This window comes from Carassius gibelio, chromosome B20 (genome assembly GCF_023724105.1).
Source record: "Carassius gibelio isolate Cgi1373 ecotype wild population from Czech Republic chromosome B20, carGib1.2-hapl.c, whole genome shotgun sequence".
Lineage (NCBI taxonomy): Eukaryota > Metazoa > Chordata > Actinopteri > Cypriniformes > Cyprinidae > Carassius > Carassius gibelio.
The window spans coordinates 17,019,652-17,045,115 of NC_068415.1; the positions used below are offsets into that span (position 1 = coordinate 17,019,652).

The 25,464-nt window shown below is 38.3% G+C and overlaps 1 protein-coding gene across 2 annotated transcripts; it reads right to left on the reverse strand.

The window, feature by feature from the left end:
- Positions 1-1,790: 1,790 nt before the first annotated feature.
- taf4b (TAF4B RNA polymerase II, TATA box binding protein (TBP)-associated factor) lies at positions 1,791-25,249 on the reverse strand. 2 transcript variants are annotated; one of them, XM_052585782.1, is made up of 15 exons: positions 24,289-25,249; positions 24,017-24,150; positions 22,808-23,143; positions 22,504-22,617; positions 21,608-21,730; positions 21,433-21,522; positions 21,052-21,222; positions 20,061-20,184; positions 17,692-17,800; positions 17,347-17,516; positions 13,061-13,191; positions 9,660-9,830; positions 9,508-9,564; positions 8,820-8,936; positions 1,791-2,127 (listed from the first exon to the last, which is right to left on the reverse strand). In XM_052585782.1, the coding sequence occupies exons 1-15, from the start codon at positions 24,908-24,910 to the stop codon at positions 1,996-1,998; spliced, it is 2,601 nt and encodes an 866-aa protein (XP_052441742.1). In that variant the 5' UTR covers positions 24,911-25,249; the 3' UTR covers positions 1,791-1,995. The 2 variants fall into 2 exon arrangements, with proteins under 2 accessions (XP_052441742.1, XP_052441743.1); XM_052585783.1 differs by having other exon boundaries at positions 9,660-9,785; positions 24,289-25,245.
- Between the last annotated feature and the right edge of the window lie 215 nt (positions 25,250-25,464).

Genomic DNA, 25,464 nt, shown 5'->3' on the forward strand with positions numbered 1-25,464 from the left:
TGTTGCACGATTTTACTACAAACTATTGATTATAGGATTGCGCCAAGTTGAGTTGGAAATCTAATTACGATTCAGAGCATAGGACTGGCCAACAAAAGTCATATTTAAATTGGAGGTAAAAGTTTCAGCAATAGTTCACCCAAGAATGAAAGTGCTAGAATCAATTACTCACCCTCCAAACCCATAAAACCTTTGTTCATCTTCACAACAAAAGTAGAGATATTTCTGAGAAATCTCATGAAATCTGAGAGCTTCCTAACCCTCCATAGACAGCAAGTTTACTACAATGTCATGATACTTTAGAACCAAAAGAGAAGAAATTGTTGAATACTGTCTTTATTTTTATTTTCTTTATTTTAATTCTCATAGCTTCATAACATTACAGTTGAACCACTGATGTCACATGGACTATTTTAACGATGTCCTTACTACCTTTCTGGGCCTGTCATCTATGGGGGATCAGAAAGCTCTCGGATTTCATCAAAAATATCTTAATTTGTGTTCTGAAGATGAACAAAGGACTTTTGGGTTTTGAATGACATGAGGGCGTGTAACTGACAGAATTGTGATTTTGGGGTGAACCATCCCTTTATTTGAATTGTGACTTTACACACAATGGATTTAAATGGTTTGATGTTATGTGTAATGTGTATCAACTTCAGCAGCAATGTGCTAGTGACTCATTCTAACACTCAAAAAGAAAATCACTTGTAATCACCTACAGGTGTGATGATGTAAACTGAACAACTGGGTGAACAGATCGGAGTAAGTCTTCTTGGTAAACAGATTTAAGTCAATAAGATGAATCAAAATGAAGTCTTTCATAAAAAGTGTTTCATGTATACATGTTTAGGCACATTCTTTGCTTAAAAATCTATTTGCTACATTCACTTACTTTCCTAAGCCTGTATTGGCATGTGAGGCTGTGTAACTCTGAATAGCATGCGCTCACACTCTCTGAGGGGACTGTGAATGCTGCAGGCATATCAATATTTAGCTCGCAGCTTCTCATTCATGATTATTCAGAGGTAATGGAATATTTCAGAATCCTGTACCTCAGGCATGCACACAGAGTATTTAAGTTTCTGAGGCTGAGGCAAGCATTAAAAGCGGCTCTTTTTGAGAACTTCCATTCACCTTACAAATGCAAAGGCATGCATGACAGATGAGGAACACTGGCAATGCTAATGAACAGAGGTAAACTCTAGAATTATGACATTGTTAGTTACCCTTTATTTAACCTCTGTTTTAATCATTAAAGAGGGATGATCGGTCAGCAGCTAATCCTAAGAGACATCCTGCCCCTGATCTGTTGATTTTGGCCCTTGTTATCTTGATCTTGATGCACAAGAGTTCTTGAGGCTATCTATTGTCCTGTTTCTTACAGCTTTGGACCCTCTGGCTGTTTGTACTTTCTACTTGTCCGTTCTAGTTCTTGTGTCCATGATCTGATTGGTTGGTTAGTCTTGAAATGATTTCGGTTGATTTGGGCTCTAAAGAAAAATCCTGCTTTGATTGGTCAGAACTATTCTCTCAGCCAATGTCTTGCTTTGATTGGTGGATTTGGATGCCAAAGGCTGTAGATGCGTGATTGGTTTATAGTGTTTTGTTCAGGGCATCCACTGCCCCGGAGCTTATACACAGACCTCTATACAATCCCCAAACAACTAGTGCAGCAAAAGTTCAGCATGAAAAAGGTCATTTGCAAGGAGAAAAAAAAACTAAATATTAAGAATTTGGACAACATACACAACTCTGCAGTTCAAATATACGAGATCCACACATTGTGTTGCTGCTAATAGTGTTAAATTTATTATTTTGTGCTGACTTACTAGTCAATCTATACAAACAGTTTATTCAGTCATCAAAACAAGGATAGGAACACAGAAATATAACAAAAACGGTTTCATTTTGAACCATGGTAAAGTACTATGTAATCTAAAGAACTTTTCCCAAACACAGAACAAAACTCAGAAGTTGTGTTTGTGTGGTTATCTAGCCTAGAAATGCTCTATACAGCATGAGAGTGTGTCTGAATGTGGGGTCTTGCTCCATGCAGAAGGTCAGATCTCTCAAAGTGACTCGAACCGGTGCTCGAGTAGCAAACTGCCCACATGAACCTAACAACTGGGCAGACAGACATAAAGAATCATTCTTGGAGCCACATGGACCTAAATGGTTTTTCTCATATGAAATCAGTTTAGAAATAATTCATGAAAAAAACAATAGCACATGCTTGATATCATCACAAAATCATAGTGGAAAAGAAGTACACTAGTATACACCGATATTACTTTAGTACACTTGTACGTGCGTTAGTTGCAAATGAATTGAAATTTATTATAGTTTAAATAAAATTGAATTAATAAAAGTTATTAAAGTTATCTGTGTGAACTAAAAGGTTGTGGCTGACTGTATTTCAGTATGGTGACGTATTTCCACCTGAAACAGAATATTGAGTAGAGGGCGGGGTTTTATTTTTTCAGTCCTCCTCTCATCTTTTACTCGCAGCACACTAACGTCTGTAGGGGCGTGGTTAAGCAAATTCTGCCCAAGCCGTCAAACTGACGTCATCAGAGCAAGAGTGCCGTTCCGGAGCAGAAGCAAATAATCAGATTTTAATTCAAGTTTTTTTCAGAGGATTAACTCAGCAGACGCGAAGAGCAGCACGGCACGACTTGACCGTTGAGAGCGTCGAGGAGAGTTGAAATCAAGGCAACTTTATGGTAATGAGCTATGACGCGTTTGGGCAGCAACCAATCGGAACGTAGAAGTCCACCGCTTGAGAGGATTCCATAGAACACAGCTCCTGGTGAGTTGCTGATGTGCAGTAACGTTATAGGAATAATAATCTAATGATATAATAAATAATAGTACTGTAGTCCCAGTTTCCTTTAAACAAATTTCCCTGATTATACTTACATTAAGTAATGTTTATACTTGATTATATTTACTTAAGTAGCATTTTCAATGCAATACTTTTACTTGCATCAGAATATTTCTACAGTGCTTTATACATTATTAGGTAAAGGATCCACAACAATATTTAATGAGGTTAACTTATAACGTTACCCTCCTTGTGGTTAGTCTGCACGAGATCAACAAGCTTGTTTGCTTTACGGCTGCTTTAAATACAAAATAAGCATTCGATCTACATCAGAGCGTCTGAGAGCAACTTTTGACGCTCTCGACGAATGCACAATAAGACTAACAATGCACGCTAACAAAATAAATATTGTACATTTTGATTGCATGCAGACTTTAAAGTCTTTAGAGTGGTTTTCTAACCCACTTAAAGGGATAATTCACCTTCAGTTGCTGGTGCCCATTGACTTCTGTAGTACAGAGAAAAAAAACCACTATACAAGTTAATGGGGATCAGCAACTGAAGTACATCACTAACTGTGCGTTCACACCGCCGGTGTCGAGAGTGTCAAAGCGGTCGGAAGTCATTCATTTTCAATGTAAGCCGGCGTCGAGCAGCGGCGAGGAGCGGCGCGACTTGGCCGTTGAGAGCGTAGAGGAGAGTTGAAATCAAGGCAACTTTATGGTAATGAGCTATGACGCGGTTAGGGCAGCAACCAATCGGAACGTAGAAGTACACTGCTTGAGAGGATTCCAGAGAACGCAGCTCCGACCATTTAGTTCCCAAGCACAACGGAGGACAGGTTGATTATTGCGGTTTCAAGTTTGCAATAATCTATGAGGTGTCCCTGTTTGCGTACAGTGACATAAAAAAAATTATTTAAAAGTGATACGTTGACCAAGGTGTCTGAGATTTGTTCATTTTAAGTAAAGGATCTTAATATTTCGTCCACAACAATATTTAATCAGGTTAACTTATAACGTTACCCTCCTTGGGGTTAGTCTGCACGAGATCAACAAGCTTGTTTGCTTTGCGGCCACTTTAAATACAAAATAAGAATTCGATCTACGTCAGAGCGTCTGAGCGCTCTCTAATCTGTCTGCAGCGTCGTGAGCAGAGCGGCAAGAGTGATTTTTGACGCTCTCGACGCCAGCGGTGTGAACGCACAGTTAGTACATCTTCATGTTGCTTCATAATTAATTATGATTATTGCACTATTGTCTTAAGAAAAAGGATTAACGTGTCCTGCCAAATACACTGACAAACATTTATGATAAATTAAAATATAATTTCAATTACATTAAAACTTTCTAATATATTAAACTGTATTTTAAAATATTACACATTTGCATTGAATTAGCAATTTAGTAAAAAAAGTTATTTTTGCTACCACTGTACTGCGTTCATATGATTTTATTTGGGTCAGAACCACGGTTCGTTTGCATCATCAAGTAAGTAACAACAGTAATATTGTATATTGTAAATTGTATACAATAATATTGCTCTCTTCACTTCTATATTTATATTTTTGAACGGTTTGTTTTTTTTCCAAAGCTTCAATACATAATGGCAATATCGTCTGTCTCAGTGCTTAATTTGTAAATTGCGAAGTCCCGGAACAAAGCGGGGTAACGGATCCGGCACGCGATTACAGAAGGGAGAGGTATCGGAGCACTCGCGCAATCACATTGGTGGACCAGTTTAAGTGATTAAGAGCGTGCATCAGTTGCTTTTATAGGGTCTGCAAGGTCATGAATAACATGGAAATGCCATGCGATTTTAAAACGACAATTTCCAGGCCTAAAAACTTTTCTGAGGGGGACTGTGTCGCATTGTTTTAATCGCAGCTTTCAAAGTTAGAATGAGGGAAATTCCTGCATTTATTCAACATAGCTTGTAGGTTTGAATAATAAAGTAAATCCACACAAAGTCTAAGATTAAATCAGTCGTTTTAATCCATGAACTCTCTCAGAGCACGCTTCTCATCAGCGCTTCAGTGACCTGCACGCTGCGATACAAGACTCACTCGCATTTCAGGACAGCTGACAGAACTGTCACTTGACTAATCGGGTCATTGTTGCATTGTCACAAAAATGTATAATAATTTGCACACCTTTTTAAGAATTTTAAGCCATTTGGTACTCACGCGGTCCACAGGCTGTATTACAGTATGTGCCCTCACAGTCACATCCAAAGCTCGCGCATATAAAGCTGACTCGCGAGTATTATATACACAAACACTATAATTTCCTGTTATACTCCATATAACTCCATATACAAGCCAGAAACTAAGCCTTTTTTTGCACAGGCCTATCTAAAGGGTTAATGGTCCCACCTAGTGACCAACTGTAAAAATATTTTTTTTTACCTCTTCCCAAAACGAAAAACACAAACAATCAATAATGCATGATTATATGGTTTCATGGCTTTGCAATCAAAAAATTTCTTATAATGGAAGTCAATGGGGCAAAAACAGCCACCAACAACAAATGAGGGAGAAAAAATTTAAATCTAAAGCTGCACAAAAACTAACAATGCATCAAAGCCAATCTTGCTACTAATCTTTGACATGCCCAAGACTGTGATAAAAAGGTAAAAAAATATCCAGTCCACAATCACTTTTTAAATTGAAAATGTAACATTGTGTGTTTTTTTCCCCAAATCAGTGACATCATTTATGAACTTGGTAATTAAAGAGTTAAAATCTTGGATTTTTTTTTTTTAAACATTTGGTAGTTTTGATCAGGACTGAGGTTGATTAATAGATTTATGCAAAAAAAATTGAAAAAAATATTTATCTGATAAATTTTTACAGCAGTTTAATTTAGTGGATGTTTTCATCCACGAACATAACGAAAGGGTAGTGAATTTGCCCAGAGTGTACCGTTGAGTTTAAAAAAGAATTTAAAGCATTTTCCCAAAATATGGGTCAAAATAAGATTTGCCACCAAAAATCATTCCATTAAAAAGTGGGCAGATCACAGCAGAGATAGAGGTGACGAACCTAGGGCGGGGCTGAGCGAGTGCGGCATGAACCTGAGACTCGCAGTGACGGATTGATTGACAGCTGCTGTCAGAGACGCTAAAATGGAGAGTGACTAGCTTTGAGTAGCTTTGCAACAGAGCGATCATTTGAAGTAGACGACTTTTCTCCCCCACTTTCACCTGAAGTGGAGGATGTCAAGGTGTCTGTTCATATCAATTTGAGCCGCTGGCTCAAACTGCGGTCTTAACTCCCGCACCGCGTCGCTTTTCAGCGCGAGCTGTATGGAGAAGCCCATTTCCATCTCCATTGCGTTGGAGAAGCAATCCCGCGTAAAATGCAGTTTACACACTGCAGTTCTAGGCGGGAATTTGCGGTCTTCCAGGCCAAGTGCATGCAACCACTGGCGCCTAATTTTAAAGTCTGCTGGAAAACTATGCAGTCCAGCAGTGCTGTCACAACCAGCAACACACCTACGTACCATCCTGACCACCGTACTAAATACAGATAAATCTACGCTAACTTGAAGATCTAAATAACTATATAATTGCTATGCTAAACAGATGCTATAATAGTCTATCTTGGTTGTTATCAATACTCGCAATTCCAACTCCTGACTCACTACAGTGATTTTGACGGAACAAGATTTATACTGCCAATAGCGTGGTAGCTCATACCAAGGGGCGTGGTGAGCTGGAAACTGCTTTCGTCACCCGCCACCGCTTACGTCACTTGCCACCGCAACATCCAATAGGAAAATTTAACTGCAGTAGCCACCGTTCAACCTGAAGAGGGCAGCACTCAGAAGTTTTTACACCATATTTTGTAGAATTAAAACACTTTATAATCAAATGTCAAAAAAGTTACTCAAATAAATGAACAGCACTAAATGTGTGGAGGCGGGTGAAGTGACGAGGTTTTGCGAGAGCTTGAGGATCCAATGGCATTATGAAGTTTTACAAGCTCCTTTAAATACTTATCATTGGTTCAATATTTCTAAACCATGTGATATAAATAATAATAACAAATTATAATAGAGATATGAATTTTGGATAGTTTTTCACGGCACATATCTGGCTATTCTCTGTCTGCCATACTGAAACGCCGCCCCTGGAGGAGGAGGATCCGCCAAAATGAGGTGCCGGATCGGATTTCGGAGGTGCCGGATCCGGCTTGTTCCGGCACAAATTAAGCCCTGGTCTGGCTTATGAATGCACTGTAAATGCTCTAAAGAACATTAAAGACAAATAGAAATTAGATATACAGCTCTCTGCTTGCAGTGTGTCAGTCATGCTCATCAGGAGAGTGAGTGAAACACACACAAACACATTTTTATCAAATAATATGTAATTAATAGCAGTTCACTTCCATAATTTGGTACAATTGCATTCACATCAGAAAGGAACCGTACCAGAGTTCACTTGGACCGTACCCCAGGCCACCCTTTTTAAGCAGACTTGGGTACGGTTCACAGGTGTGCCCCCGAGTTCGGAAGACAGCGTTCACAATCATCCAAACTTACTGAACTCAGGTGTTCACCAAAAGTGCTAGTGTGAAAGCACCCTTAAATATACTTTGAAGTACACTACACATGCACAATCAATACATATAAGTGCTTTTTCACTTCACAAGGGGAGCTAAAAAAAAATTTCATTATCCTTTTGAGAAATTGTTCAATCAATCGATCAGAACCTTAATTCTGGAAAAAAGAAATACAGTATAACAAAAATAAAGATTTAGGCATACATATAGACATGAATAAATAAATGGTGCTGCAGATAATTTAACTTTGGAAACACAAGGCTGGCATCTTTTAACCTCTGTTCTTTTCCTTCTAACTGCACCGGCTCTTTAAACTCCTCAAAATGAGGCAAACACTAAACTTCCCTAGGCAGAGGCATTTTTTCTAAAAGGCCTGTGTAATTTAAGCACACAACAACTCAAAACCATCTTTTCACTTATTAGCATTCCTCACAGCCTAAAGGAAAAATAATTCACAAATGTAAAAACTAATTAAACTAAACTAACATAAAATCCTCTGGTCTTTTGTTCAGTCTTTCCTTGTCCTTTTTTACTCATTTATTTTATAAAATCACTAACAATACCACCCGGTATATTACACTGAAGTTAAGTTCTTCCTCTTTAGGCATAAACAGTATATTATCATCAAACGTTTGGGGTCGGTAAGATTTTTTACTGTTTTTCAAAGTACCTCATGCTCACCAAGGCTGCATTTATTTGATCAAAATAGTTATAAAGTTTTAAACTGTTTTAAATAACCATTTTCTGTTGAAATATATTTAAAAATGTAATTTATTCCTGTTATTGCAAAGCTGTATTTTCAGCATCATTCCTCCAGTCTTCAGTGACATGATCCTTCAGAAATCATTCTAATATGCAGATTTTTAATATTAACGTTTTTTTATAATTATCAAATGTTGAAAACAGCTGATTAAAATTTTTGTGGAAACTATCATACATTTTCTTTCAGGTATTTCTGATGAGCAAAGTACAAAATAACTGCATTATCAATGTCTTTACTGTCATCTTTATTGTATAAAAGTACTAACTTCTTAAAAACAAATCTTACCGACACTGAGCGGCATTTTATCAACCGATTTTATAAAATGAAAAAGTCAATCAAAGAGATTGATGCATTTGGTCGACAGTTAGTGGTGGCCTCAAACACAATATACCTATTCCCTTTCTTGAGTTTACTTATATTTAAGTGACATAAGAGTAAATGCATAATTTCATATAGCCACATAGGAAGACTTACCCATGAACTTAATAAAACCAGAACAGCTTATCCAAATGCAGACAGAAATATAAAAATGACCAAAAGCTCTGTTCTACAGACTGTTTACATTTACATGTAAACATTTCCTGCACATCTGCACAGACTGAAGTATTAAGGCAGTATACAGGAAAACTCTGAATAGAGGTGACTGTATAGACATGTGCAGGTACCTGGTTGGCCCCTGAGCCGGGAGCCTCCAGAGATTTCCTCTTACGTGGCCCCAGGGCTGCCAGCGCTGCCAAATTTGCATCCCTGTGCTCCATCTGTGCCAACTCCAACTGCTGCATCTAAACAAGGGCAAAACAAGAGAGAATGAGCGTTTGACAGGCACTCAAAAATAAAGTCAATATTTCCATTGGCTCACCCAAATCCACATGGAATGTTTAAAAAAAAAAAAAAAAAAAAAACCTGGAAAGCTGTTATTGGTGATGAATGTTTTATTTCAGCACTATTGATTTTACCGATAGACTATGACAAAGAACCCAAATTGAAAACATGTGCAAAAATACAAACATGTTACGTGCTCTCTAACACATGACTAGATGAGCGTTACCTTGTAAACAGACACACAACTCATCCAGAGGGCTTTCATTACATTCTGTTCCCTGTTTAGCCGCAGGCTTCAATTCCAGACCCAATATTAGACTCAATTAAAATGAGCCCCCAATTAGAGAGCCTTGTCTCCAGGGTATGTGTATGTATGTGTGTGGATTTGTCTATGTGGGCCACAAATGGGACTTTTATGAAGAGTATTGATCGTCCTCATTGCTATACAAGGGAGCAGAAGGAATGAAAAACAGGTTGTGGAGGAGGGATGTATGTATTTTTATTAACACCAACACACAGAAATCCTTCTACCTCTTTGGCTCGCTGTTTCAGACGCTGTTGCTCTGGGTCTTCACTGTTTGAGCGACTCTACACGCAAACAGAGGTGAAAAAAACAGTACATTTTAAACAGAGACTGAATCCAGGTGTTTTTTTCCTCCTCTTTTGTTGTGTCAGCTTGTTACCCGGGCAATGCGGAGCAGGGCTTCTCGCTCCTCTTCCTCCCTCCTCTGTTTCTCCAGTCTTTCCAGCTGCTCCAGGAACTTCAGCTGAGAGCGCGTGTCATTGGTCTGACTGTAACGCCAATCATCCTCACCACAGGAAACATTAGAGTACGACGAGACACACATTTGAGACTGTAGTACACGTTTTGTTTATACAAGTCAACATGAAACACATGGGCATTAAAACGCAATGGGCATTAACTACCCATTTTACATCCATATTGCAGTGTAATTTTGGGAAAAACAATAGTTGCCTAAAACAATAACTTAATCCATAATCACATACTTTGCAGCCTTTAAAAAGTTATGTTCTGTATGAATGTGTGTAATATGATATTTATCTGGATGTAGAACATTGTTATGTGACTTCAGGTATCAGTTGTGTCGCTTCAATGTCATTCACAATTCCTCTCCCATGGCCTTATGGGATAGTTAAGTGCCAATTTGATGTGGGGAGGTAGGAGGTCATCCTTTTACATACTGTTCTTTGTGTATTACATAATAGGGGAGCAAGCCCTAGCATAGATTTGATTATTTTGTGGTTCTGATCCCACAAATAGCCCATCACACTTTGTGCACTTTTTTAGCACTTTTCTTTTGACAACCATTTGTAAGGTGAAGAAGTCTTGATAACACTTTAGAATAGGTAACACCTATTAGTTGCTTATTACCATGGATATTACTAGAATATTAGCCATGTATTAGTAATTAAGTAAATATTAATGCCTTATTCTTCTTGATCTTATTCTCCATCCCTAATCTTACCCAACACCTAAACCTAACAACTACAATACTAAATATTTATAAGCAGCAAATTAAGAATTTATTGAGAGAAATGTCATAGTTAATAGTTAACAGGTGTTACCTATTCTAAAGTGTTAATGAAGTCTTATTATTTCTTTAACCCTTTAACTGCCGCTCGACCAAATGGTTGAGCACATTTTGAGTCACTATATTTTATTGAGAGGAGTACCTAACTTAATTCAAGCTGATTGAGCCATCTCTACCATCTGGTAGAGGTATGTTAAGCCAAAAAAAATCAACAGCATTTGTCACAACACTTCTTCTTTGATGGATGTCAGAGAGAAAGAAATCACTCCTGCCATGTAAACTGTTTTTGGTGAAATTTTGCAAGGTAAGCATATTTTTTTGACATATTACACTGTAAGAGCCCCAACTTTACAAAATTATTTTACTTGGTGCCATGAAAAAACTTTAGTATGTTTTCAATAATTTTTCAAAAACGTGCTCAACCAAATGGTTGATTTGTCACTTTTTGGTAAACGTAGAAAAGCTAAGCTAATGTTTTAAAAATTATGGGACGTGTTGGAAAAAAAATACATTGAGTGTGGTTACTAATGACATAAGGATATAAGAAATGCAAACAAAAAATGCTTTTTTCTTGGTGGGGCAGTTAAAGGGTTATAAAAAAGCAATTAAACATGACATTTTCCTCAATTTGTTCAATACTCATATGTAAGAAAAATTTAATTATACATTTTGAATATACTTTTGAAAATTTTGACTGCTTTTGTTTTTTTTAAGCTAAATTCTTATTCATGGGGGGGGGGGGGGGTTGGGACTGTACATTATGGAAAGTTTCTTTAGAATTATTTTTTGATTTTTTTATTCAAGGCTAGAAAATGTATAAATGACTTGAATATTTGATTTTTACATGTGGGTGGGAACTAAACGCCCCTTTTCCGCTGATTGGTCAACCAAATATTAAACTGTGCCATCATCAGTCATTCCCCAGTTCCATGCGGCATAATAAATGTCCTACACTGTTACAGTTGTATGGATTCTTAACACGTTTATTGCAACTATTTTATAACTTTATAACTAATCAGACTAATGAATGGCTCACGGATAGCCTGTTCAGGGGCAGAGCCTAGACAGGGCTTAGCCTACTTCAATGTAGGCATAAATTCATGACCCTGTGCGAGAAATATTCGTTTATTTCATAGCCTAATAGTTATTTTACTCCCCATCTGGACCCACAGCTACCCCCTAACATCTTTGGTACATCGCCTGTTTTATTGAGCTGAAATATCAAAGTTTAGATCAGGTGTCTTTAGAGACTGTATGCATGTCAAGATGTAATTTTAGGTACAGTGTACCAATTGTGTTAATGTCTAGTTATAGAATATGTTAGGGACAGATTAAAGGGACAATAAGTAACTTTTTAGGTATTTTATTATCTAAAATCAATATTTTTATTCATAAATATGCCCTCAATGGTGTACAAATACCTATGCCAATGTTTAAACTAATCCTTTTAAATGAAGAATTTATTATCTTTATATACATGGGACGGGTAGGTTGACGGAGGCTTCCATGTAGTTCCGCCATCTTGCAAAACTATAATAGCAGAGAGGGACAAAAAGTACTAAGCCAACGCGTTTCCACAGCGCGTTTTCGGTCAGAGCCAGAAACGCAGGTGCAGAGCAGTGAGAGGCGCTTGAAACTGCACCGGCAAGTTTAAAAGTCTGGATTGCATTCTTATTATGGACCATACATATGCCGCGCCACAGGAGAAGATAACATCGTCGCCAAAACAGTCAAAAATAGAACGTAAAAGGAAACGTGACCGTAGATTACAGAAAACAAGAGTTAATGTCGGGGAAGCTTTTTCTAGGTGGAAAGAGCTAATGCTTGATAAAGATTTCAAAAGAGACGCTGAAGTGGCCAGTTTTCTTCTCGACAGGTAAGTCAGTGTTACAGTCTATATTATAATATTTTTTTTATATCTAACAATGCATATAATTCAGAAAATATAACGAATAAATTAGACATAACTACTAATTACAATATTTCATGTTTTCCACAGTCAGTAATTCATACTGTAACATTCGTTTGTTAATTGTCATGTTGCAGTTTGTTTGAAATAACACACCTGTTCACCTGAAGGAAAACTCGACAAAGTGCTATTAGAAGACATCCTGTCAAAGCTTTTTGGTACATATCGCCTACCGTAGATGCAACGCGCATTTGAAAAAGCGAGGCGCTGGAGAGCAAAGTTAGTTTGAATGCAAAATACAATTTCACCACTAGATGGGAGTAATTCCTACTCAGTGTCCCTTTAAGTAGTATGATTAGGATTAACATGTGATGTAGAGTCAACAGTATAATTGCAGATGTAAGAAATTAATTACAGATGTTAAAAGGTACAATGTAAAAGTACAAAGTAAAAATGTGAATGTACACAATGCACTGTATAAAAAAAGATTTAAATGCAAGTACACAGTAGTTGAAACCACTATATTAAGTGTGTCAACCTTTTAAGAAACAAGCTAAACTAATTCTGAAAGTTTTAGATTTTCTCAATTATCTTGTCTATTGTGGTTTATAGGCAAGGATACCTTATAAGAAATCTGTCGATGCTGTGCTACAATGGTTATCTTCTCCAGCAGGTCCCGAAGCCTCTCTTGTGTAGCAAGAGAGAGCAGTTCAAGGACATCAGGACAGACCTCTGTGATGCTCAAAGATCCACCTATGCATCCACAATCACACGTTTAGTAGTTGTCCTAGCATGGGAGAAAAACTCATTCTAAGGTCTGATTTTATCTCAATGTTATCAATGTCAAGATTAATAAATAATTCATTTATAAAAGCCAATTTGTAACTTGTGGATCAATTCAAAATTGCAGAGAAAGAATAAAGATTGTTGAAGTGAAGTCATTTATACATTTCAGGACTGTATTTAAAACAGTCATACCTCATCTGATACAAGAAATGTCAACAGAACCCAGTTTCAATTTCAAAGTTCAAAGTCCACGGCAGTATTGAATTTTTTAAAGGGGGAAAATGTGTTGTGGTTAAATGTTAAATAGTTTTGAGATAATTCACTTTTATTTGTAGATGAACGCATAATCAAATTAGCTTAAATGTATTAACGTGTCAGATGCGGGAAATAGGTACAACTTTGTGAACTGCACATTCAAGTTCTGTGGGCACAGATTGTGTGTGGGCATGTTAATCACAGACAGTTCTTCAAGAAAGCCATGAATCCAACTCTAATTCAACATTTGTGCAGACCTATTTACTGCCTGACAGAAATGGAGATTGTGTAAAATTAGAGGCAAATGTCTTCATCGAGCTGGGATCCAGCTATTTTGTTGTTTTCCTCGGCTGTTTATATTGTATTCACATTTCCATAATGTCAGACATGCTTTGTTCCTGTTGGTCTGTTACGCTTGCCGAGTAGACAGACATCTGCAAACACTCCAATTCCATCTCATTTCTGCCCTTTCTGCTGATGCGGACTGAGTTCCTGCGAGGACAAGCCTGTCTCTTTCATTTCCACATTCTCTCTTTTCGTCTCCTCCTCCTCCGCACGACTCCCCCTACCTCCTGGCTATCTGCCTCTCTCCCTCCCTCCGCCTCTGTCGTCCTTTCTCTCCCTTGTTCCGACGCTTTTTTGATCAGTGCAGCAGAGTGGATTCTTGCCACTCTGGCAACTTTGCGCGGCTCGGCAGTCATTAGCATACTGATTAAGCAGAACAGGCTCGTCAGAGATACCACTGATCAAAGACAGAGACTGCTCTCGTGTGTCACAACACAGCGCAACATATGCCCAAAAAAAACACAGACAGGATGCATGCTGTAGAGGCAGAGCTGAGGGAGGTGAACAGACTTTGACAATCAGAGATGGAGGGAAATACAATATCACTTTGAGTAAAGATACACTGGCTGTGTCTCATTTAGAATGCGTTGTCCTCCAGAGGTCGCATTTTAAGGCTACATACGTCATCAGGGAAGTCTCATTTAAAGAGCCACACAGATGGGAAATCAAAAATTACCTGTATTACAGTGTATGATGTAGCTGTCCATCAGTGTAAACAATGTGCAAAGTAATTAAACCAAAAAGTACACGATTTATAAAGTTATTGGCTTCTAAAGTAAGGAGTCGACTCTGAATCGCTGAAACGAGTCGTTATAGATTTCAAATCTTTTGTCCATCTCTATGTACGTCACTAGGAACACTTTGCATAATAATCTCCGCTTACCGTCTTGGGAGAAACGGAACTCTGACCTGCCCCACCCCCCACACAGACGCTCTGGTTGGTGTGAGAGTATCATGTCGAGGAGACCGTGTGTTTTTAATTGTAAAGGCAAGTTTGTTTTATTTTCACTGCCAAAGAATGAAAATCAGAAGAACCAATGTCTAAAATTCATTTTTACCACAATACCAGAGCAGTACAACGAATCCCTTTTGTTGTGTCCACAACATTTCACTGATGACTGCTTTTATAATCTCGGTGAGTACAGCGGGATTTTCAAAGCGTTTGGCCATAAAAGATGGTTCATTACCAACTTTATTTAGAACAATGAGCATCTCTGAATCACAACGCGAAGTATGATTATGAAGTTATTTGTGTTATATGTCTGTTTTCTCCTGAGCGTCAGTATGTGTGCTGTCTGCAGCCTGTCTGCGCTGATCGTCATGTACAAACACGTCATTCAAATGAAGTGTAACTCCGTGAATATTCATGAAGAGACATGAGAGAGATATCTATAGAAAGTTTGACATGTCTACTTTAAAACTAAACAAGTGCTGCCGAAAACAGATATTCTGTGATAAAGTAATCCATATGAAAACAACGCGATGTCTGCTTTTCATGTCTCCCTTCGTGACCACGCCCCCGCGCTGAACGCGCTATTCAGATTCAAACTGAAGCGCGCGGTTTGAATACACCCACACAGAAGAAAAAGCAGCGAGACTGTTCAAGTTTTTTATTTTACTGTTTGTTTCGCGATGAGAGGAATAAGACATAATTCACCCCAAACAGATGCTAAAGCATAGTTTACCGTGGAGGTGTGTGCGGAACAACCAATCAAACCTGACTATGTTAGTTGACCAATCAGAACACAGTATGCTACCAAAAGGTGGGGTTTAAGGAAACTGAATCTTTTGAATAGCTTCGCGCGAACCGTTTGGGGATCTCTGAGAATTAAGGTAATTTTAAAATGATATTTTGACAAAATGACAATGTTTTTTAACCTTGGATGGATTTAAACCTAATGTACAGGACTTATAAACAGTGATACGAAGCTTAAAATTTGCATCTTACTGGCTCTTTAAGAAAAGTAACCGTTTAAGTAAGAAATAAATGATAGTATTCTAAACCTCACAAAGAGTAACAGTCAATCTTATTATTGTAACTTTTCTTAAATAAGAAATCCTTAATGACATATTCAGTCTTCAAATGCAACCTCCGGAGGATGCAGCCTCCAAATTGAGACGCAGCCAAAGATGGAAAAAAAAGCTGTTCATGCTATAGCTGAGGTCAGTAAAATATGGAGGAATACAGCGTTCAGGAATGTTGGTTTTAAATAATTATGCAATATCGAGTTACTAATTAGCAACTACCTACAGTACACGTAAAGTAATTTGTTAAAACTCTTTTGTGTTACATTAGCTAACCCTTAGACACTCTTTCCTCTAAACTGGAATTGCGCTGCCTGGTATTTGCATTACATTCAAAGTCCTAAAGCTGGTGCTCAATTGGTTTAGCTGGTCTGCAAGATTTTCACCGAGGTTGATCAGCAGAAAAATAATCAAAAACCTCTCTAAAACCAGCTAAAAAACAACAACAAAAAAACTTAATTTAATAATTTAATGCATTCCACCACATCCCAAAGCTGCTCTATTGGATTGAGATCTAGTGACTATGGAGGCCATTTGATTAAAGTGAACTCGTCATGTTCAAGAAACTAGTCTGAGACTATATGAGCTTTGTGACATGGTGCATTATCCTGCTGGAAGTAGCCATCAGAAGATGGGTACACTGTAGCCATAAAGGGATGGACATGGTCAGCAGCAATACTCAGGTAGACTGTGGCATTTAAAGGATGCTCAATTGTTACGTAGGGGCCCAAAGTGTGCCAAGAATATATCCAACATAACCACCAGCCTGAACCGTTGAGACAAGGCAGGATCGAGCCATGCTTTCATGTTCTTTACGTCAAATTCTGACCCTATCATCCGAATGTCACAGCAGAAACTGAGACTCATCAGACCAGGCAACGTTTTTCCAATCTTCTATTGTCCAATTTTGGTGAGCCTGTGTGAATTGTTTCCTCCATTTCCTGTTCTTAGCTGACAGGAGCAGCACCCAGTATGGTCTTCTGTTGCTGTGGCCCATCTGCTTCAGGGTTCGACGTGTTGTGCATTCAAAGATGGTATTCTGCATACATTGGCTTTAATGAGTATTTATTTGAGTTACTGTTGCCTTTCTATCAACTCTAACCAGTCTACCCATTCTTCTCTGACATCAACAAGGCATTAAGCCTATTGCTGCTCACTGGATATGTTCTCTTTTTCAGACTATTTTCTATAAACCCTTGAGATGGTTGCGCATGAAAATCCCAGTAGATCAGCAGTTTTTGAAATACTCAGACCAGCCCGTCTGACACCAACAACCATTTTACATTCAAAGTCACTTAAAACCCCTTTCTTCCCCATTCTGATGCTCAGTTTGAACTTCAGCATGTCGTCTTCACCACATCTAGATGCCTAAATGCATTTAATTGCTGCCATGTGATTAGCTGATTAGCAATTTGTGTTACCAAGAAACAGGTGTACCTAATCAAATGTTATATATAAAAATCTTAGAAAGTAATTAAATGGGTTGTGGGAAGTTACCTATCTGCAGCACTCGTGACTGAAGGGCTGATGGGAATAAAAAGGGCTCCTCTTGACAGGAGCGGATCACTGATCCCACAAGCTCGGAGCCAGAGGCCAAAATACGAGCATTCTCCTCACTCAGGTTCACGCCGGCCATGGAAGCCACATCATTAATGTCATCATCATCTCTAAATGAAAGTCCGTCAAAAAAATTAAAGGACAGGATTTCACTTTTTTATAAGTCTTAGAATTAATGTGCTAATGGTATAGCTCATCTAGAAATCTTAATCTATATCGACATTGACTGCCATCTATTCACATTCATCCTATAAGCAACGAATGGCCGCAAGTCAGAGCTATTACCGGAAAGAGCCCGAGGTGCTGTCCTTGAAGCCGTGTGGCTGCGCTGGAAGGAGTGGTTGGGAAAAGTGTGTTTTAGATGCCTGAAGGATGGACTGCCGCCGAACAGCACCTGAGGGGACAGAATAAAAATACAGGTATTTTTATCAGCCTGAAATGAATTGGGACACTTGGAGGTGAAAGAAGCACAAAAATAATAAAAGCTCACCTAGTCTTTCAGTATACTGAGCTTAGATCAAAATGGCATTCACGTACAGCGGGCAAAATAAGTATTGAACATCACCATTTTTCTCTAATATATTTCTAAAGGTGCTATTGACATGAAATGTTCACCAGCGGTCGGTAACAACCCAAGTAATCCATACATACAAAGAAAACAAAAATAAATTCAGTGTAATAAAAGTAGAATGACGTGGAAAAAGTATTGAACACATAAAGAAAGGGAGGTTTAAAAGGCATGGAAAGCCAAGACACCATATGGAAATGTATCAGTAATTAGAAAGCAATCCTGCTCCTTGTCATTGGAAATTAATGTTAGCTGGTTTAGTCCAAACTGATGGCCTATAAAAAGGTGTCTCATGATGGGTAAAAGCAAAGAGCGCTCTCAAAACCTTCACAACCTTATTGTTGCAATACTGATGGCATTGGTTAAAGAAGGATTTCTATACTCCTGAATGTTTCAGTGCGCACTGTTGGGGCCATAATCCAGAAGTGAAAAGAACATAATTTGACCATAAACCGGCCATGATGACCAGGTGCTCCTCACAGGATTTCTGACAGAGTAGTCAAACAATTATCAAGAGTTATCTAAGAGCCGAGGATCTGGATTAAGCATGTACAATTGTTTAAAAGAAAACAATAAGTAATGCACTCAACCGCCGTGGCCTGTATACACTCTCACCACGCAGCACTCTATTGCTGAAGAAAAAGCATGTTGAAGCTCATTTAAAGTTTGCTGCACGACATTAAGACAAGCCTGTGAAACACTGGGAGAATATAGTCCGATCAGATAAGACAAAAATTTTACTCTTTGGATGCCATAATAAACACTTTGTCTGAAGGTCAAATGGCACTGCACATCAACCCAAAAACATCATGGTGTGGCATCATTCATATAATTGAAGGAAAAATGTACAGAGATATTCTTGTTAAAGATTTACTGCCATCTACCAGGATGATGAAGATGAAACAAGGATGGAAAGTCCAGCGAGACAATGATCAGAAACTCAGAGCCAAGGAAACTCTCAATTGGTTTCAGAAAAAGAAAATAAAGCTGTTAGAACAGCCCAGCCAATCACCTGACTTGAATCCAATAGAAAATCCATTGAAAGAACTAAAGATTAGAGTTCATAGAAGAGGCCCACACAACCTTCAAAATTTGAAGAATATGGAATAATGGGCCAAAATCACACCCAAGCAATGCATGCAGCTAGATTTTCCATACAGGAGGCGTCTTGAAGCTGTCGTTAACAACATGAGTAGCAGTGATAGGGAGCTGATATACAGCCATATCGCACCGTGTGTGGTATTGTGTTTTACAACATTTTGACAGCATAAGTGTGTGTGTGTGTGTATACACATATACATATACACACACTCACATATATATAAAAGACAACAATGGAGTATCTTTAAAAACCCTCTTTTTGTACGGAACTATTTCCTTCCGCCATAGGTTCAAATCTCAGTTTGACAGTTTAACAAAAATCGAACCTTTTATTGCGGTAAAACTATTGAAAGCTGTTTGTGTGTGTGTGTGTGTGGGGGGGGGGGGGGTGGGGTTACATTATAAATCATGGTTATTTAGTAGCACTTCTAGACATTTTCATGAATAAAATATGTATAAACTATATTCCCATTCCCATATTGTACGTGTAAATGACCAGCTATTCCTTTTTCACAGGAGTATGAATATGAGCTTACACAAAGGACACATTCCTTTAATAGGAATAATTCCTTTAGAGGAATAATTAAGACGATTCAATCAAGTGCAGATCTGCCTGGAAGAAGAAATGTGCCTATATCATCCTAATTCAAGTTGAGGTGTAAAGTTTGAATTGAAAAGACTCTCCAAGGATCACATCTGGGAAATTGCAGGAATTAGTTCATTCTCTGTGTCAGCAAGCCTCAAAAGATATAAAACAGCACCAACATCAGCACAAGTTGCTTGCTTGGGAGGGTTTCCAGAAGAAACAAAATCTACTCTCCAGTATATTCAGTTGACAGATGCTAATTGAACTTCAAACGGGACCTGGAACTGTTTCAACTTCATTTTTGATTAAATAAACACAGCCCTGGTTAGCATTAGGGACTTATTTCAAAAACATTGTACCGACTTCGAAACTTTTCAATGGTGAAACTATAGCTTATACCTGCTGCGTTAGCATTGGTTTGAATGAGCATCTGTTTGGGTTGAGTTTGGTTCAGTGCAGGTAAACTTGTCTGAGCTGACGTCAAAGACTGTTTGACGATTACTCCTTTAGGTTGCTGGATCACCTGGCAAAGTAAAAACAAAATCAATACTAAGACAGTATTTCTAAATAAATACAACAAAGATGCAAGAATTATGCATATGAAAATATTCAAAGAAGGTACGCTGGGTTTAGTCCACCTCAAGGACATTGTACAAACCATTTTAGACAGGAGCACTTTCTGCAAACCCTCAGAGCACTTTCTGATTCTGAAGTAATCAAAACCTCTAAAGTCTATTCAGGTATATGGGAAATGAGCTTCTGTATTTCAGTGGAAATCCATCAAGACGTCCAATAAAATGGTGATATTAGATTACAGAAAAACAAATCATGACATTATTTGAATATGATAACATGACATTCCTGGTAAGAAATGGGCTAAGACTCATGCATCTTTGTCTCTAGTGTAAAACTAATTTGGCTCTGCTTGGGCTTGTGGGATACTGGTGGTTTTAAGTGAATTAGCCTGTACACCGTGGGCGGTGGTGAGTTAACCAGGAAATGAAGACAAAGTGAAGAGAGGCTGTCATAAAAATGAACCAGTGTGCTGGGAAGGAGGCAGTGTGAAATTAGAGTGTTTCGCTCTCACACAAACACACAGACTGTCTACTATTACATAAAACATCAAAACAGTGCATTCAGGGTCCCCGAACACACATACCTGAATTCCAGACACCATATGGTATTCTAACTATTGATAGAGAAATCATACCTGCAGATTAACCTGAAAACAATGCACATCCAGAGTTGTTGCCATGGTGAAAACACCACCTCTGAACGATCATTTGTTTTCTTTATTACCTAATTACTCTTCCGTTGTTTCATATAGGCAAACCCCTGAAATCATCATGATAAATTACCCTGTCGGGACTAAAAATGGGCCGGGGTTTACCAGCTGAGCCATTCTGGTTGGCTGGTTGGGCTTGAGGGAGGAGCTGACAGATGCAGTGGACTTCTGGTTTGTGGCCTTGGTTGGTGTCGAATCTGAGGGCTTGAGTTGGTCGCACTGCTGAATGAAGAGCTGCGAGTTTGGGGTGAGCTGACGGACAGCTGGCAGGCTCCTCTGAAAGAATTAATACATCAGCATCTCTGCTTGTATATCTAATTTAGCTCGCACCAAAGAGGTCGCGTCTCATTCATGCATGAGCTTTAAGGTCTGATAATAGATTTCATCTTAAAATCAGGTCAAAAATGAGGTCACTACCCTCACATATACCCATATGACTTTGTTGAAGTTGCTGGCAATATCTAAATGAGTTTTAACTGCATTCACCTTCAGGAAAGGCACTAGATATGGCTGAGGGGATGACTTGAGCTCCATGTAGAGTTTTTCAGTAAACTCCTCTGCCTCTAGTTTCCCATCCTACATGTGGAGAAGACAACAAAAGCCCTTTAAAACTCAATGTATTCTAGAATATTGATTTTGAAAGCAGCAAGTGACATCATACCAGCAGGGCTTTGACAAGAGCTTTGACGTTCTGAGCCATGTTGGCTGAGCGTGTGCCACTCGATGCCAGCTTCATAAGAGTGACCAGAAAGTTTTTACACTTCTTCACATTCTCCAAGGTCTCCTGATGATAAAGGAAATTAAACATGATCAGTTTTGTCATGCACATAGTGAAAACGCAAAAAAAAAATATTGATATCAGCTAATATTGGATAATTAATTTTAAATATCTAAATGTACTTTTAGATCACCTAACCCTAGTTAATGTTCTGTAAAAAAAATCTAAAAATAAAATAAATGAAAATAATTATCTGATTTCCATATTGACCAAATTTTATCCTCACTTTTCATAAAGTAAACAGAGGAATCACTTGTATTGGACTGAAGCAACTAATTCGATTATCCATACCTTTTTGTAAATCACCTTTTTCTCATGTGCACACCAAATATGTAAAATCATGAGATTTATTCTTCTCTCAATCACCATAGTATTGCACTGCGCTATATGTTCTCCCCCAACCTTTAAACTACAGAGCTTTTGATAACAAAACTTTTAATTTAAATATCTAGCATCAAAGGCATATTAATGGGAGACATAGAGTGACAACTGTTATTTATAAGCTTTTCTGCAAGAAATATGCTACATTGTTATAAAAAATATCCCAAACTTACATTACAAGCTATCAGAATTTCAGTGTACTTTTTGTGTATAGAAATTCAGAAAGCTCCATATTATCTTATATTACACTATATAAACCATAAAAGCCTGATGTACCAAATCATAAGCATTTTTTTATTATTAGATTTTGTATAAGTTTAAAAACAGCTTTTTTCCCTGATACTTTATATTATGTCAGGCTTTCCAGGATTAATATTTATGTATTCGTGTATCCTTACAGCTGTAACAGTGACTGGGGTTGATGATGTGTTCGTGCTGGATCTGGCTGGTACATTAGGGGACGTCATACGTGGGGCATTACCCTGGGTGGAGAGAGCACCCTTGCCACCAGACTGCAGAGAAAATAAAGCACAGACATGATTAGGTAGATGTCACACTGAATGACCTACATTTCTATTTAAATCACTGAGGGAAAGCTAACAATGCATTCCCGTCAACATCTTGCCCTGAAGTCAGAGTATGAACCATTATTTTTGTTTTGTTGTTTGGATCAATAATTGATGCGGCCAAAGTGAGTAATACCTTTACAGCAGAGGTATTAATTATGGTAGTTGCAGTGACAGAATTAGTCCTCTGGTTAAAGGTCCCCGGTGTGCTGCTGTTTGGAGTCATTTGACTGGCTTTGATAACAGGCCCCATGGTAGAGCTGGGCTTCCTGATAGCCGTCCCTATAACACCGGCTGGTTTAATGATGGTAGCTCCTGCTGTACATGATGGCGTGAAAATTGCAGTTCCTGTAGCGGAGGGTGGTTTCTGAACGGCAGTCCTTGTAGTGGGGTTAAGTTTAATATTGGTAGTAGCTGATGCACTGGAAGGTGGAAAAGAAACTCTGATGATTGGTGTAGTGGTTACAGTTGCCTGTAAAAAAACAAAAAAGACATATGAAATAAAGTTGTGCATTTGTGCAAAAGTTGTGCAGGAAGCTTCTTCATGTTTTCATGTGCTTGCAGATGCATTTATATTGTGACAAATAGTAAGCATTAAAGACTAAGTTTTTCCAACATAATTTGCTCTTTTCATAATTAGCCTATTTTCCCCACAATATTAAAAAAAAAAAAAATATATATATATATATATGGCTATTTCTCTCACAATTCTGACTTCTAATTGTTCGTAAAATTTTTAAAGGTTACTGCTAGTTCTCTTACATTTCTGGCCTTTTTCTTGCAATTGCAAGTATACATCTCACAATTCTGACTTTTCTTCTCACATTTGTAATTTTATCACACACACACACACAGTGACCTTATTTATCGCAATACTGAGCGAGTATGAATTATCTGGATTTTGAGATAAAGATTTTTTATTTACTTGTTTTTATGCTGTATAAGAAAGCATAATAAATGTAAATTATCTACAAATATATATTTATTTTGCATTAAATATGTATTTTTTACACAAAAAATTACAGACTTTTTTTTTTACAGACAAAAGCTAATATTAAAAATATGAATGAACATATACAATTTCAAATGAAGTATTAGTATGATGCTTTTTATGATCAAAGATTATCATATAGCCTAATCATATGTAAAAGAAAAAAAAAAAGAAGAAAAAAAAGATTAAAAAACATTATGAAAACTTTATATGCATTAAACTGTCCATTGACCAAATTTTGTCCCTCTGGTGAGACTGGGGGCTCAAAGACCATAATATGAATATCATATGTTTACCTCACTGGATCTTTGTTTCTATTCCCAGCATTAAAGATAAGTGACCAAAATAACACACCTGTGAGGATGGGGGTCTAACTATAGCAGAGGCATTGGCACTGGCTGGTTTTGGCAGCATTCCCTGAGCCTGGGCCAGAGCCTGCTGAGATACCAACATCAACTGCCCGCTGTCACTGCGGATTAACACCATTCCTTCAGAGGCGGGGGAGAGACAGTGAGACATCGCCAAGACTGAGAAGTAGGCTTGATGCTTAAGTACAGCATTACAGTTAGAATAAACAAACAGACCAATAAAATGAAACAGTGTATCCTGAATCCACGTAAACTCACCTTGTGGTACCTGGAAGTTGGCAGGCAGCTGCAGTGGCACAGTCTGAGGGGTGCGTGTCATTGGTACACTTTGTGATGGGGTGGAAATCCTTGGCAATGTCAAGACTGCCCCTTTGGCTGTGGTCAGTGTGGTGACCCTGGGCTGGCTTATGGCTACAGAGCTAACAGAGACCCTTCCAGGCTGAGGAGCCAGTGCCAAACTGGTGGCCCCGGGTCCCTGAACATTAGATGTCACCACCCTGGCCCCTATAACCACTGGTGTGGTGGATCTGACCTGTGCAGGGCCTGCTATGACCTTTGGGGCAGCTTCAGATGAGGCTGAGCTCTTAACGGTTACAGGCCGCAGACTAACGTTAGCAGTGTTTGATAAATCAGTATCTGTCTTTGGTTTGGGCTGCTCTCCTTCCCCATCATTAGAAGCTACATCTGGTTTGCCGTTTTCAGAGGTGTTAGCATTAGCGTTTGAGTCTGAAACCTCTTTTTTCTTGTCAAATGTGGTTTGTGAAATTTCCAAAGACTCCTCAGTGTTGCTTTTTGGAGCGTTGTTGTTGATTTCTTCGTTTTCTGTTGGCGCGCGAGACTGATCATTGTCTAATTTATCTGAAACCGATGTTTCCGACATTATTTAGTCTACTTTGAAGATGTATCAAGCACAGATTGAATAATTTGGTAGTGAGGATAAACCTGAAACGTTTTTCCATCTATATGGTCAAATAATCAAATGTTTGTGTACAAATACGCAGGCGACGCAACGAATGTCCATTGTCCAACTTTCGTAATTTTAACAGTTGGAGGTGGGTCCGGGTGTTTTTGATTCATTCGAAGGATTCGAATCATTTGAATTCATCAAAACTATTCATGATTCGTCGGTTCGTTCATCGACTGTTTCTGTACGCTACACAGTTACGCCAGCAGGTGGCGACAAGCGAATGTGTGTGTTTGTGTGTGTGTGTGTGTGTGTGTGTGTGTGTGTGTGTGTGCGTGTCAATGAATCACTCCCAACGATTCGCTAAAAGCACCGTATGAATGAGATGCTTCGTCAATTGCCTTTCCGGATCTCGTTTAGATTCAAAATCTAAATTGACTCGTTCAATCAAGTGCTTATTGGTTCAATAGATCCAACCAATAAAATCCTAACTTGAATGCAATTTGGCTTTGATCAATGAATGCGTGGGA